Here is a 15,079-nt window from a genome sequence, read left to right as displayed (position 1 = left end):
AAGCCAAGAAATTCTGCTGCAGCAAGCTGAGGTTTTTATATGTCTGTGACGTCTGTGACAATGCATTTGGGAAATCAAGACAATAAAGCATGCATGCTAAGCTAACTGTAGCTCATTTTTGGCTCATTTTCAGTGTTTTTCTGAACTATCAAAGAAACTTCTCAAATGAATCTTATTTGTATAAAGCCCTGAACTGGGGCTGCAACCTATTTTGGACTTTTTTTTAAAGGTCATTTGATCGTAGTTTGAGGGGAATCTGGAACCTGAATAATTCAGTCAAGGATCTGGCCGTTAGTTGATTGGATGCGTCTCGAGGTCAGAAGTTTTACTAGTTACTGCAACACGCTAAAGTAATAAAAATGTACAGTGTCTGCTCAGTTTAAGTCCACTTGCATCTGAGACCTTCGTCACCTCTGTCAGAGCTATTCTGCTGTATTGATGCAGGTATGTAGCGACTTTAGCAAGCTAAGCAGGGAGATGTCAACACTCCCGGTCATGGCTACAAAGCTGTGATGGTTCAATTGTTTCTGAGAATCACCTGAGAGACGCACAAATGGACAGCGAGACGAACACAGCTCGATTAAGAGCCCAGACGCCCAGCAGTCCTCGATTCTATTGATCATGTGATTGACAGAAATTCTGAAGATGAATGGACTCCCCGCTGTTCTTTTTAAAGTGAAACAAGCACCGAGCAGAATGTCTCCAGTCTTTGGAGTTATTTGTGTACGGACCTCTATAAATAAATTAGATTTTGTTCTGTCAGGACTCAGATTGTTTTTCACCTCGGGTTAAGAGATTAAAAGGTTAAGAATAAACTGAATTCATTTGGCGTCGTTCTTTGATTTGGATTTTGATGAATTGTTCATAAAAAAAAAAGTGAAAAGTCTGCAGCTGAAGCAGAAACACAACCATGTCAAAATGATTTCTATTTATGGACCACTGCAAATAAACAGATGTACAACAAAGTTCTTGGATCTTCATCATGTGAAATTGATTTTTTTCTTAAAACAGAAGGAGAGAACAAACAAATAGAAATGTAATACAGAACGGGTAGATTAGTGGAGAGAAAGCAGGCAAGCTGTTGGCAGGGACAAGGCACAACAAACCGAAACCTCTGACGGGCTCGTGCTGAGGAAGTCTGACTCCCGACAGCCTCGCTCACCCTCTGGGTGCTGCTGCAAACTCCTCGAACTGTGGACGAGGAGAAACGTCCATTCATCTCCAGCGCGAGATGTTCATGTTCCTCCACGCTTTTAAAAATGCCCGCTGGCATCAAAGCAGGAGTTTTTAAGGGCCTCGGTCATGTTTAGCTCTCTTGGATGTTTTATTAAATGTGAATGATTTCCATTAACAATAACATTAGAGACGATTTATGTTCTAACATCTCATCTCGTTTGGCTGTGTGGTTCGGCCTTTATATGCTCCCACCGGGAAACACACTCGGGATTGATTTACAAAGCTGCAGTATGCAGATAATAGACAGCTGCAGCTCCGTGTGACACGGTCGTATTAGTCCTATTGATAAATTGGTTCAGCGTATGGATCACATCAGCGGCTGAGACAGAAGATGCCCACAGAGAGAAGCATCAACTCAGGCTTCAGTTTGAAGTTCTTGGATCTTGATTTGAATATGATATTCCTTTCTCTGTCAAGCAGACGCTGAAAAGACTCCTTCCTCACTCGCAGCCTTGATTACTGTAATTCTCTCTTGTCTGATCTTGCCGGGGAAGCCTTGAAATGCAGATGCCCTCAAACGCAGCAGCAGGTGTGCTGGCCAAGTCCAGAGGCAGAGGCCACATTACATCTGTTTAGAAGTCCTGTCACCGAGATCAGACTTTAAAATAATGCTATTGGTTTTTGAATCAGTCAGCTTACTGGTTTAGACTGAGGCTGAGTGTCTGATATGTTGTATGACTCTTCCTCTGGCAGCCTGTAAGAGGAACTGAGGAGATCTGCAAACGGTTTTAAACGAAACTGTAAATCAGAGCTTTTCAGCTAAGAAAACACAGATAATTAATTCAGACTGACTTTAATTGAGCCATTTAATTATTTTTCTGCAGCTTTTATCTTGTTTGGGGTTGATTTGACCTTTATTTCATTTTATCTTATTGTTTTGTCACTTTATATGTCTGTAATTCATTGTATGAGATACAGTAAAACATAAAACAGGCGTGATTTATGTGAGTAGTCCCTCTTCTGGATGGACAATCAATGAATTCAGCTGCTGTTCTATTTGTTTGAATGAAAATCTGCAGACGGCGCACAGGTCTGTCCACGAATGAAGACTTTTTCCCACAATGCAGCATTGTTAATTCATACACAATTAAGCTAACAAACACATAAGACCATCAAACAGGAAATGCTACCAACTATGCTAAAATGCTGACATCATTGGGATTTCCTGAATCTTTCCGTAAGATCCATATCAGTGTGTTTCAGGCATATTTTAACAGATTTATTAAGACTGGTCGCATGCTGGTGCTCTGCCTAAACTCAGCGCAGTCTGGGTCACCAGCTGTTGAAGAGGTGTCGTCACTGCGCCTCTGCTGAAACACTCGAACCAACTCAACAAAATGAGCGAGCCAACAGTGAAGCGGCATGCAAAGATAAACAGCAGCAGACAGCAGTTTCACAGCCGATATTCACTCTGACAGCAGAGCTATTCGGCTGTCAAGCACATCTTACATAAAATGGATTGGTTTTCCGAACATCAGAGCACTACGACAGTGCACATGCAGCTGTGGGCCATTCCAGTATGTAAGGAAATATAAGTAGTAGGCTAGGACTCGGTATGGGATTATACTGACTCAGGCAAAAAATCTTGATTAGGACATCCCTAGATGTCATGAAGCTGAAAACCGCTGAAGACAAAAGAATTCTTTCTAGTTTCTCGTCACTGCTCCGACTTAATCACGTCCACTTCCATCAGAAATCACTTCTCTATCTTCACGTACAGTAAACGTATAGGAAGGTAGCGGCTGTTTGGTGCGCAGTGGGAAAACTAGCGTGAAATAAAGGGAAAATAAGTGAAAGTCAATGTTAGAACTGCTTTGCTCTTCTGATTAAAACATTCAATGTGTGCTTCTTTTGCAGCTTCTTTGTAGTTTTGTGTCTGAAGTCAAATTCATGCCGCACTTTCCATGCCATTTCTATTCATTTAAAAAGACCTGATGGTAACATGCCATCATACATCACTTCTTTATTAAACTGCCCATTAACTAATCGTTGTTTGACCCGTTCAAGTGATCGGCCGAAGCTCGAAGTCCTGTATGCAAACAGTGAATTTATGAAAACTGCTTTTAGTTTTTGTGCTGCACAAAACTTGGAACATTCTCCAACATATATTAAATCATTAAGGGCATGAATGAATTTCCTTCACTGACTAATTAAGATCTGAACTGAGTTGAACTGTATTGTATTGATAGATGTCTGCAGTCGTCATTAGCCATGCGTGAAGGTCATTGACGGCCAAAAATCACTTTTTCCTTCAAGTGAAATTGCATTATATTTAATCGAATGAATATTCATGCCTACCCGTCTCGATGTGTTCAGTAACACACAACCAGAGTCGTCAGCGTCTGAGGAAAAACAAGAGGTACAATTAGACATTCATAGTGTACCACAACAAAACATCATCATAAAATAATATAAAAATATCCCACGATGCAATGCGGCATTGACGACAAAGACAATGGCAGTGGGCGACGAGGCAACTCCAGCTCTGACTCACGTCAATTATGCTTTAATATAAGCGGAAGTACAAAAGTTTAACTTTGCTTTTATTATGATGACCACTATATGCATGATTACTGCACATGCCAGGAGAGGTGAGGTTGGTTGGCACAGGTTACCATGGTGATGTGTCGCCAAGGAGGCTCTAAAAAAGCGGCGTGCGCATCACTTCTGCTCTGACCAGCACGTTTGAGAAGATACAAACTACTATTTATTTACACAAAGGCTGATGGCAAACAGGCGAGCTGGGGAATGACTCGACTTGCAGTTCAGGGTCAGCACCCTGAGACCCTGCACACAAGGACACCCTATGACTTCAGCTTTGGTTGAATCAGAGTATTACAAGTGAAAATGCTTCATGTTTTAATGCAAATCTGTAGCTACACGGTCATTATGGTGTTCTGTATTTGCATTTAAAAGCAGCAGAGCATCCGTTACTGAATTCTGAAATAGAGATCACAAGTAGCAACCACTCAGCCGGCAGAAAAGAGGATACGCCTGAGACCCTTTTTTCTAATAGTGACAAAATGTCAAGAGGCGAGTCTCTAAATGCTCTCATTGAACAAGGATTGGAAGTTCTCTGCTGATAAGGCTTTAATACACACGTCTGTGGAGCTGAGGCGAGTGCTCAGATAAAGTACAAAGGTCCGGATTTTCCCAGTGTCGGAAAAGGAGGAAAAACCTTTTATGTTAAAAAACAATACGGGGACAAACTGAGGGAACGGGGTTTTCAGCACACTTCAGTCCCTTAACTAGCAGACTGCCAGTGCCCTGCTGACTCGCGTAAAACAGTCCGCCACCCGGTTACATAACGCAGTTATCGCCGTTTACTGTGGGGAGGACGTTATTAGGTTACCATGGGCTTTCCTTCTCCGCTCCATGTGATGCACAATGTCGGCACCGTCTGGAAATCAATCAGACCTTAACTCCTCCCTCCAGCGACGGAAAAGCAAGAAACCCCCCCCGTTAACAAGCCAGTAAGCCTCAGGAAAGTGCCAGGATATCATAATATCAATAATCCAGCCACAAGTGAACATGTCTGGGTGTGAGTCTGCAGGACGGAGGGGGGGGCTTTGATTGCCATGCCAAACACCTTTGCCATCATGAAACCCTGCAGTCACTGGAGGAAGAAAGAGAGCCCCAGCCCCTACCTCTGTGCTGAGACTATGGCAGGGGGCACGTGTCGTGTGCAGCGGATTTGGTTCATCAAAGCCTCACAATCAAAAAGCACACGGTCGGGCTTATCTGCTCCCAGAGGGAAGACGGAGCTGCGGCTCTAATTGCTGTCAGGCTGCAGCTGTAAGGAGATATTCATATATTCATATAAGATTACCTCTTCCCCAATGATCACCTCTTTCTAATGGCCTCTGTACGTCTCAATATAGTGTGTGGCTTAAAGTAATCCATCAGAATTTCAGGGTTTAGGGATTAGGGAGAGGAAGTGTTAAAATGTGACACCGGCTTGTTTCCCTACTCGGTTCCTTATTTGATCAATGTGGCACTACAACGTTTGATTATATTGAGCCAGCCACAAGTGTTGTGTAATTTCAGAGTGGAGTGTTGTATTATTTTAGTCATTATGGGTTGCAGGGTGGTGACTGAGAATGGCCGAATTACCGCGTGATAGGAGAAATCTCGCATCCGAACAGGCTCAAGTGTCCTTGGGCCGAGGTTGGGCAGCGCGTTTGAAACAGCACATGCACTTCAAATATGTTTTTCATACAAAGAAATTGGTTTCGTCGAAAAATGTTCAATTTAATTGGTATCAAAGCACCACAGGTTCATACTCATTTTCACTTTCGGAATATTAAGAAGATATTTACCATCTGTCTGCCTCTCACATTCCATGTGTTCTGTTTATTTCATTTGTTTAAAGGATAACTTTTTACAACCTGGACCTTATTTGTAGCATCAAATATGACCATTTACTCACCCAGACAACTTTGGTGGCATTTGGAGTCGTTTTGAAGAAATTAGCCCCAGAGGAGCGGCGCATATATCCGTGTAATGAGAGTACTCGGGGCATCCATGGGCAGCCTCTATATAACGCATAATCTGCGGCGAAACTCGTTCATATTCCAACATTTAGTTATGATATGCTGGTGCTATTCCCCTCTGAGCCGGCGGTCGGCTAGTTTAGCTGTAGTTTGGCATAGCTATGGTTCGTTATTGCGTATTCGTAGCTGTTAGTGTTGTGGCTGGCTACTCGCAGCGCCCGGCATTCGGTAATGGCATCGTCTACGTCAGAGGTAGAAGAGACGCCGGATGTTGATGACATGCCACCACGGGCTCAGAGGGGAATAACACCAGCATATCATAACAAAATATTGGAATATGAACAAGTTTCGCCGCAGATTCTGCGTTATATAGAGGCTGCGCATGGATGCCCGAGTACTCGCATTATACGGATATACACGCCACTCCTCTGGGGCTAATTTCTTCAAAACGAGTCCAAATGCCACCAAAGATGTCTGGGTGAGTAAATGGGCGTATTTAATGCTACAAATAAGGTCCACGTTGTAAAAAACGAAAGTTATCCTTTAAGGCAGCACAATCAGCAGGGATGCACCGATCAGTGCCGATACCCATCATAGTTTAATGTTTAAGTTCTTTGGTTTTACACATCGTTCTTGCTCATAAGAAAGGAAGTTAAATTCTAGGAGTGAATTTTGTTCCACAATATGGAGAAAAATCTATGCGGCTTGTTAAAAGTCTAGTTTTACTGGTAGAGATGTACATTTACCTTTGATGGACAGCTCCACTGTTTCTTTAATAAAAGCGTTCCACTGTTTTTTTCTGGGTGGGATCACTAAGGGGTTAAATGCATTTTCTTGTCGCTGTCATGAGAGCCGATCGCTGTGCTCTCAGTCACTGCACATTTATTATGTCATGGTGCGCTGTACACTCTTTTTTTTGCAGAACATTAATCCCTGGCCTCACGTTACCCCACATTAAAATAAGGGATCAGGAGCTGTACACCGCGTGTTGTGCATATTGCACACTGAGGTATCAGAATTGGTGATGCAGCCCTATAAACCACCTTTCTACGAACAACATTTTCACAGTACTTTTATTCTGCAACATTCCTCATCAAGGTTAAATCACACCCAAGCAGTGTCGAGGTCAGTGAAGAGGTGTGCGACGTGTAAAGCCGAAGCACTGACTGCAGACATTTACCAGTCCCTCATGAAAAATTACAGTCGTAATCATTAAAATAAATTTGACCGATGCCTATTTCTCAAAGTTTTATTCAAAACCTGCTATTCTTCTGCAAAAATGGGGAAAACATGCATTTTCTTTGAAAATTTGATCAAATATCACATTGCCGGTGCAAAATAATCCAATTCAGAGCAACTGTTTCAAGCTCTGGTGAAAAGAGTCAAACCTTCTCCTCAGCAAACACATGTCCTTGCAAATATATTCATATTTTAGAAATCGGCCTCTCAGGCAGCTGCTGCTCTCAGGCTGTTTATCACCACCACAGAGTGTTTTGTATGAAAATACACTTTGATGTCCCATGCCTACCCTTGTTTTAAAATCATTCGAACTGCTTATCATAGCATGACCTTACCTTACCTTCACATGGTGAGTTATCACCGGGTGTACAGACCCTTAGGATCAGACTAATGTGTCTCCAGCAAATACACCAACCCTTTTCCAGGACTTCACTGTTTTTGCTGCTAATCAGGGGACGGTCACGCTAAGCAAGCTAGTCCAGACGTCCCTCTCTCCAGTGACGTTTTCCAGCTCCTTCGGGGGGGTGGGCGGTCCTGTGGAGTCTCTTAGCCAGATGAGATTTATAATCTCTCCAATGTGTTCTGGGTCTACCCCAGTGTCTGGAAAACCTCCAAATGAAGGCAACCAGGAGGCATCCTGATCATATACCTGAACCACATCAACTGCTTCCTTCCAGCGTGAAGAAGTAGCGGCTCTACTCCTGCTGAGATCCTCACCTGCTCCTCTCTCTACAGGTGAGCCCAGCCACCCTATGGAGGAAACTCATTTTGGTCACTTGGATCCATGATCTCAATATTTTACCCTCAATTTTAACAACATGCAGAGACTAAAACTGATTCTCTTGGGGCAGCAACTCACTCCCAATCCCCATGAACCATGGCCTCAAAACTTGAAGGTGCTGACTCTCATTCCGATTGCTTCACACCTGACTGCAAACAGCCCCAGTGCATGCTGAAGGTCAAGATCTCAAGATTAAGATCTGATGAAGCCAACAGAACCACATCATCTGCAAAGTTGCTGAGATCCCCAAACATTGCAACCCCCTCGTCTGGTTGTATAAGGATTGCAGCGCACTGCTCTACAACTCCACAGGACTCAATGGGAGATATCATCATCATAAGCCTTTTTCAAGTCCACAAAACACTTGTAACACTGGATGGACAGTCTCACTGATAACCCTGCAAGGGTACAGAGCTTTACCACTGATCTACGAGCAGCACGGAATAGGCATTGCTCCTTCTGGATCTGAGGTTTGATGATTGGTTGCAGCCTCCTTTCCTGCACACACCACCTTGGTATAAGCTTTCCCAGAGAGGCTGAGCAGTGTGATACCCCGATAACTGGAGCACAACCTCTTTAAAAATAGGAACCACCATCCCCGGTCTGCAAGTCCGCAGGCACTGTCCCTGACCTCCATGCAAGATTGAAGAGGTGTGTCAGCCAAGACAACCCAACAATGCAAGGTCGAAGGCTCTGGAGATGCTGAACACTCTCTATTTAATTTACTTTCAATGATAAATGATAAAATCCAACTTTAAAAATGAAAAATGTTTGCCTTTAAACTGTACGTTTAACTGTATGTTAATGATAGCCCCTCCCAGGGTTATCAAGGTCAATCAACGACCTTGGTCAAAGCCTCGATCCTCCAGTGTGAGAGACGCCTGCCCTTCCTCATGACTTCTCCACTTCAATATCCAGCCAAACTGATTAAACAGAAATGGAACTGAGCCCAGCACTGACAGAAATATAATCATGAAATCAATTCTATTTACGGAGAGCATTTGACAACTTTATGGCAAAGTTCTCTGAAGGGGGGAGAATGGGTAGGATCGTGTCAAAATGATGAAAAACACAAAAGGACAACATCCCAGTATTATCAGATGACAACATGTCCGGTAAGATCTCCAATTTCTAATCGTCAGCACTCGTTTGAACAACTGCCATCACTTCCTTTGTTTGATCATTGTCTGATTCCACATACACACCGACCCGAAGCAGAACGTATTATTGTCTCTTTAGCCTTCAGACGAGGAAGGTGAGCTTTCTGCAGGTACCTGCACTATGTGTGTATGTGTGGACAGAGCGTAATCTATCAATAACTGTGTAAGACATGGATGCTTCGATCACGATCTAAGTTTAGTGTGCTACCATGCTAACATTTTACACCATGAGTTCCAGCTCCTACCTTCCGGCAGGAGACTCAGGGTCCCCAGAACCAGGCTGAACCGCTACAAAAACTCATTCCTGCCAACATCCATCAGACTGCTAAACAACCAACAGTACCTCTTAGTGCAATAAGATACATGGTGCAATAAATTCCTATCTGTGCAATATAATCTGCAGATTATCTATATATAGATATAAACATGTTTATATCTCTCTTGTATATAGGTGTGTATATGTATGAATGTATATACATATGTGTGTATATATATACATATATACAACTATTTATATATTTTTAATATACTTTTGTTTATATACATATATAAATATATACATACACACACACACACACACACACACATATATATATATATATATATTTACTTCTGTGAAGTATGTCGCTGCTGTACTTTCTTGTTTGGTTCTCTCTTTTCTGTTTACATCTGTAAACTGCAGCTCGACGGAGTCCATGAAAAATTTCCCCACAGGGACAATGAAAGTATATCTTATCTTATCTTATTATTTGCTAACTAGCACTAAACACAAACTATCGCTTAGGCTAAGGGAATGTCATCTGTTTGTATTTGGACAAAAAGTTAATGTAGCAGTAACGTTACTACGGTTCATCCTGAGGGGATTATGAATGATTGGATTTCACGGGAAATCATCCAATATCTGACATTTTGTTCAAAACAATAAATACAAAACTTTGTGGTGGTGCTCTGGGAACATCAACATACAACATCTGGAAACCAAGAATTTTTGTTTTTTTGTAAGATTGTATGACAAGCTGTGTAGTGGATGAAGTCAAAACTTTGACCTGCTGGTGGCAGCAGATAAAGAAAACGGAAATCACTTTTCTTGGTGCAGATCTGTGCTAAATTTAATGGTTAAGAGTTACTGAGATATTTCACTAGCAATCCAAAATAGCAAACTCATGGTGACATGGAAACGTCATGGGATCACCAAAATCAGAGGCCTTCACCCTTTAGCATGGCTAAAGAAGGTCCAACATAGTCATTAGGGCTGATACGATATATAAAAAAGGATCATTACGAGTCCTGACTTTGTAAATTTGGATATTTTTCTATTAACTGTTCAGCCCTGACAGTAACATAACATGAGGTTGCTTCTGTACTGTAACACTCATTAGGTTTGGCCACTCATGCTTCCTTTGCTTTGATGACACTACACCCCCGACAGGCTTGATGGAGGCAGGTGGAGGTCAATAAACCAGCGTTACTGTGTCACTGTACATGTAGTCACATTAAAGAAACTGACTGTAACAGCAGAACACGACTGGTCCAATCCAGAGGAGTGTCCATGCTGTGGCTACGCTGCTTTTTTATGGATCTATTGTGTATTTTCCTGCTCAAAATGGATTTCCTCTTGAATTACGGTTGAAAGTCAGCAGGAGAAGCAGTTTCAGTCTGGAGACAGCGTTTTTCTAAATGGCTCTGCCACAAAAACTTGACATTCAGCACTTTTAGAGAGATGTTTTGTCCCATTGGGCATCGAAGCTGCACTAAAAAACAAAACAAAAAAACACAACAAAATGAACCTGGAAATGCTCGCCGCGTTGCCAATAGCTGCTCCAAAGTGTTTCACTGTGAACGCATCATTTACCACGAAGCTACAAGTCACATTTTCTGTCTTAGCACCATTTCTCCTCTATTCTGACAGTCATGACAAACCTCGCCTCATCTTTTTTGTGTTGTTGTTGTTGTTGTTTCTCAGTGACAAATTCAAAGCCACCGTAATCCACTTTATCATAAGACGTTCTGACGATTCAAACAGCAGCCTGGTGTTTTTAACACGGAACACACAAAACATGAAAAAGACGGATGAGCAAACCAGAAAGAACAATTCAAAGACGAGTTTTTCCTCTGGACGATGACGGCACTGTGGTAAAAAAAAACAGGATCGCTGCAGCACTTGGGAGGCCGAGCTCATATGTGGGACATTAAATGAAAAATGCTCTTTAAATAACTCAAATGTTGGAAGCCATTATGAAACATATCTTTGGTATCGTGCAAATATCCAACAGGCACAATATGATAAAGGTCAAGATTGAATACTGTCCCAGAAACCAGGGAGAGTATCATAGAGCAGCATGATAAAAAGCATCCAAAGCCACATTTTCTCATGAAAGGAGCCACTGTTAAACAGAGGGAGAGAAATTCATTAATTATATCAGAGAGATGTTTTGGAAATTAGATTTAGGTAGGAGCTGCTGTCTCTGGGTCTGATGTAATCACTACGCTATTTGCTTTTCCAACTGCTGCTTATGTAGCCAGACAGGATGTGATTAAAAGTCCTGTTCGGAGTCTCGCATTGATTTGATATGGAGGACGTATTCCACAGCGGCCTGCTGATGTGGAATAATAAAATAACCTAATAATTAGCGACATAAATTAAAAGCAGAAGAGCAGCTGACGACACCGGGATCAAACGCATGTGACAGCTAGACTTACGGGGAGGAAGCGGGAATAAAAACAAACCGCGCTGATCAACATTCAGCTGCGCTGTCAATGAATAATGCACTGAAAATCTGGGAACAGACACTGCTGGGCATGACAAACGCTCTGCACCTGCGGGTGAGAATTGACAGCAGTGAGAATTCAACATGTTACAGCTGCAGAGAGGGAGATGAGTGCAGTAAAACACTGCAGGTTCAGGCGCATGGCTCACACTAACGCCAGGGGTGTGAATCAGTGGCTTACGATGAGGGGTGAGTGATATGCGATTATATAGCACCAGGTGATCTAAATCATCTAACGTCAGAGATTTTGCTATAGAGTTAATACCCATACAATATTTCTGGGCGTATTGTGGTATTTTGGGCTTTTAAATGATTTTTTTTGCATCAGTGAGATGAAGTTTCTTCTTTTCCAGGATTCAAACTTTGTCCTATTGTATGTTTTAATTGTGTATTCACTAAAGTAAACACACTTGTGCAGTAATGTGAAACTATCTTAACTTTCTCGGCTCCTTTCTTGACAAATTATGGCAAAATAAGAAACATTATTATAGTAGTAGTGATATTAGCAGTAGCAGAAGCACTGATAGCAGCCGTAGCAAATTGTTAAAGCCAGGGTAAGTTGATTTGTGTAATTTCTTTAAGCACACATGCATTATTTTTGCATAATTTGCAATCAGCGTGGTATTGAAATGATTGAATGCTAAAGCTAAAGATCCTGCTTTATAGTGTTATCACATGCATGGATGAGACCAACAATCAACAGGGAAAACTCTGCTATAACCGAACAGTTTGTCAACTCCAGAAGGTCTGGAAACCCTGAATGGAGACGCATGAACTGGATTTCACAATAAAGCATAAGTTATAAATTCTAATGTTTTTGATCTGATGGTCCAACTTATGGGAAGTGGTCCGGTCCAGAAAGCGGGGAGGGAAAATGTCCTCATCGCTGTCATAGAAATCCACATTTCTGATCATGGGTATAGTCTGCTCTGTTACGACAGTTTACACTATGCCACTCTGGTATTTGATGTACTGACATTGTCCAACTTGAAATAGTTTTTACTGCTGTTTTCTTCTCTAACTTGTTCCCAGCTTGCTCCGCTCCAGCTCTCTTGTCAGATGCCTTGAGTGTTACTATGTATGGAGAATCAGCCCAAGTGACATGGTCACCTGTCACATCTCTCTCTCTTTCCTTCCATCCCCGCGGTGCACCTGTGACTGTTACCGTGGCAACGGTAACCTGTTGACTCGTGGGGTTTCCGGTGATGGGGTCAAAATCATCTGCACCTGCAGCTGAGGAGCTGTCTGTCAAGTCAACACCTGCCATCGGGCTCTGGATGGACTCAGACCCCACCGGACCCCAGAGCGGATTTTCGGGGCGTGTTTCTTCTGGTTTCTTCTTGAATGGTGCCTTGAAGAGACAAACGCTGCCTTTGAAGAATTTGCTTCATGTTGTGATACGAAACACGTCCAAAAAAGTTAAAGCGCAAGCAGAAAAAAACAAACCAGCAGACGAGGTTATTCACAGAGAGGCGGTTAGCACGTTCCTTACCTTTTTATCATGTGACACACGTTTCCACTTAAAGGAGCAGTGTGCGGGAATTAGCTCTACCTAGCAGTGAGGCTGTACTGAACACCCCGCCCCTCACTACTCACCCCCTTCCAAGTGTGCAGGAGAACCTGCAGCGGCCTTCACTTCAACATCAAACGTCACTTCAAAAAACAAACAGAGTGTGATCATTTGCTCCCCCTCTCTGACACAAACTCGACTGGAAACAGCACAAAGTCGATGTATTGAATGTTTGACCTCATCATCTTGTAAATATCTGCTTATTCTGAATCTGATGCAGCAACAGGTTCCAAAAAAGTCGAATCCTTCGCACCGGTCCGTTAACGTGAGAACACGTCGGCGGTTGCAGCGACGCCTCAACATGCAGCATGACACTGGCCAATGAGCATGAGGGATTTCTGTATAGAGTAACCAGAACTTCCTGGTTCTGTTCCAGAAATAAGGAACCTCCTTCAAAATCCCGCTGACATTTGTAACAGCACTAAAAGCTAAAAATCCAGCCTCAGAACAGAACTCAGCAGTATGTGACTCACTTTACATTTTTAGACAAGGATTGGTTTTTGATTAATTAATATTTCAACGAATAACATTTCCAAAAAAACCATCAAAGCTCAACAAAAGGAGAGTCTGGCGGCGAGTAAAAGTTTTCAGACGGCAGAGATTACAACCAAAGGATTAGAAAGGCTGACTTTACAGGCGCGTTTGGTGACTTTTATGGATGCGGACGTTGAAATAAGAAGCCACGCTGCCGTGCTTGTACGCTTTAATGGCAGCTATACTGTTTAATGCGCTCCCGGAGGAATCGCTTGGACGATCGATCCTTTAAAGAAGACATGACAGAAATGCCAAATGAGAGACGGCGTTGAGTAAGTAGCGAGAGGAACAGGAACTGGAAGTTGATCAGTTACTGGGCTGTTTGCGTTTGTTGCCAGGGCGACACAGCTGTCAATCAAATCTGAGGTTAATAGGCATTTTAAAGACAGAAACAATATTATGTCTCGGCCTTTTTCAGCTTTTCCTCTCTTTGCTCACTCTCCATCATCTTTCTTCCTTGATCTCATCACTTCTCTGGCGTTGCTTCTCCTTATCCAGCTGTTCTCCTCCTCCTCCTCCTTTATCCCCACCACACACTCCAACCCCCGCTGCCCTCTCGCTCTGTGTACTGACCTGGCCCAGGGCTGATCTGGTTGTCATAGAGGTGGATGTCATCTCCGCAGGCGATCGGCGAGTCCTGTCCCTCCTCTCGGCCCTCGCTGCCCTCCTCCTGCTCCACCTCCCGCTGCTCTGGGGACACAACAGCACAGGGTCACCTCCTGGACCTCACAGGCGGGGCAGCAAACGCACTTTTATTATTATCATCATCAGCTGCAGCAGCTGGCAAGTTGAGGAATTCAACAGGTACTTAATGTACATTTTTTTACCAGTCAGCTCCACTTTTAGGAGAAAAGACAATGAAATGATGCTGATCTACATGTCGAAGTAAATAAAGTAAGCACATTTCAATGCTTTGTTGGTGCCTAAAATTAATTTTTAACTATAACATAAATACATAATACATAAATTCTTATTATGAGAGAGGTTTTACTTGAAGACATCCTGTGTTTTGGGGGATTTTAACCGTATTCTTAAACAAACACAATACCAACACTAGAAGTAAAAGCTCATTTACTAGACACCTTAAAGTAAAATCCCGTCTGAGCAGTGCTTACCAAAAGTTGAGACAGGCACAAACGATTATTACACGAAATTATGCTTTCCTGTGACAGCTTATCTGACAGTCGCTGAACCAGCCCGGCACCGTCATAAACATCTGGCGCTTAAAACAAAAAAAAAGCCTCAGAATTAAATGCAAATGTTGTCTTAGTGTCACCTGAAGGATGTCACGAGGAGGC

At 42.6% G+C, this 15,079-nt stretch overlaps 1 protein-coding gene across 3 annotated transcripts in view; it reads right to left on the bottom strand.

Moving 5' to 3' along the window:
• The window catches only part of slc4a11 (solute carrier family 4 member 11), an 83,808-nt gene that overhangs the window by 39,267 nt on the left and 29,462 nt on the right, over positions 1–15,079 (bottom strand). For 2 of the 3 annotated variants that reach the window (XM_041953550.1, XM_041953551.1), the window contains 2 exons: positions 14,355–14,471; positions 3,535–3,578 (listed from right to left, as the gene is read on the bottom strand). In XM_041953550.1, the coding sequence (XP_041809484.1) occupies positions 3,535–3,578; positions 14,355–14,471 (161 nt within the window). The remainder of the gene's footprint in view (positions 1–3,534; positions 3,579–14,354; positions 14,472–15,079) is intronic. The other variant, XM_041953552.1, reaches the window with a different exon arrangement.

The sequence above is a fragment of the Chelmon rostratus genome, chromosome 15, assembly GCF_017976325.1.
Source record: "Chelmon rostratus isolate fCheRos1 chromosome 15, fCheRos1.pri, whole genome shotgun sequence".
NCBI lineage: Eukaryota > Metazoa > Chordata > Actinopteri > Chaetodontiformes > Chaetodontidae > Chelmon > Chelmon rostratus.
This window is presented reverse-complemented; position numbering and strand designations above follow the sequence as displayed.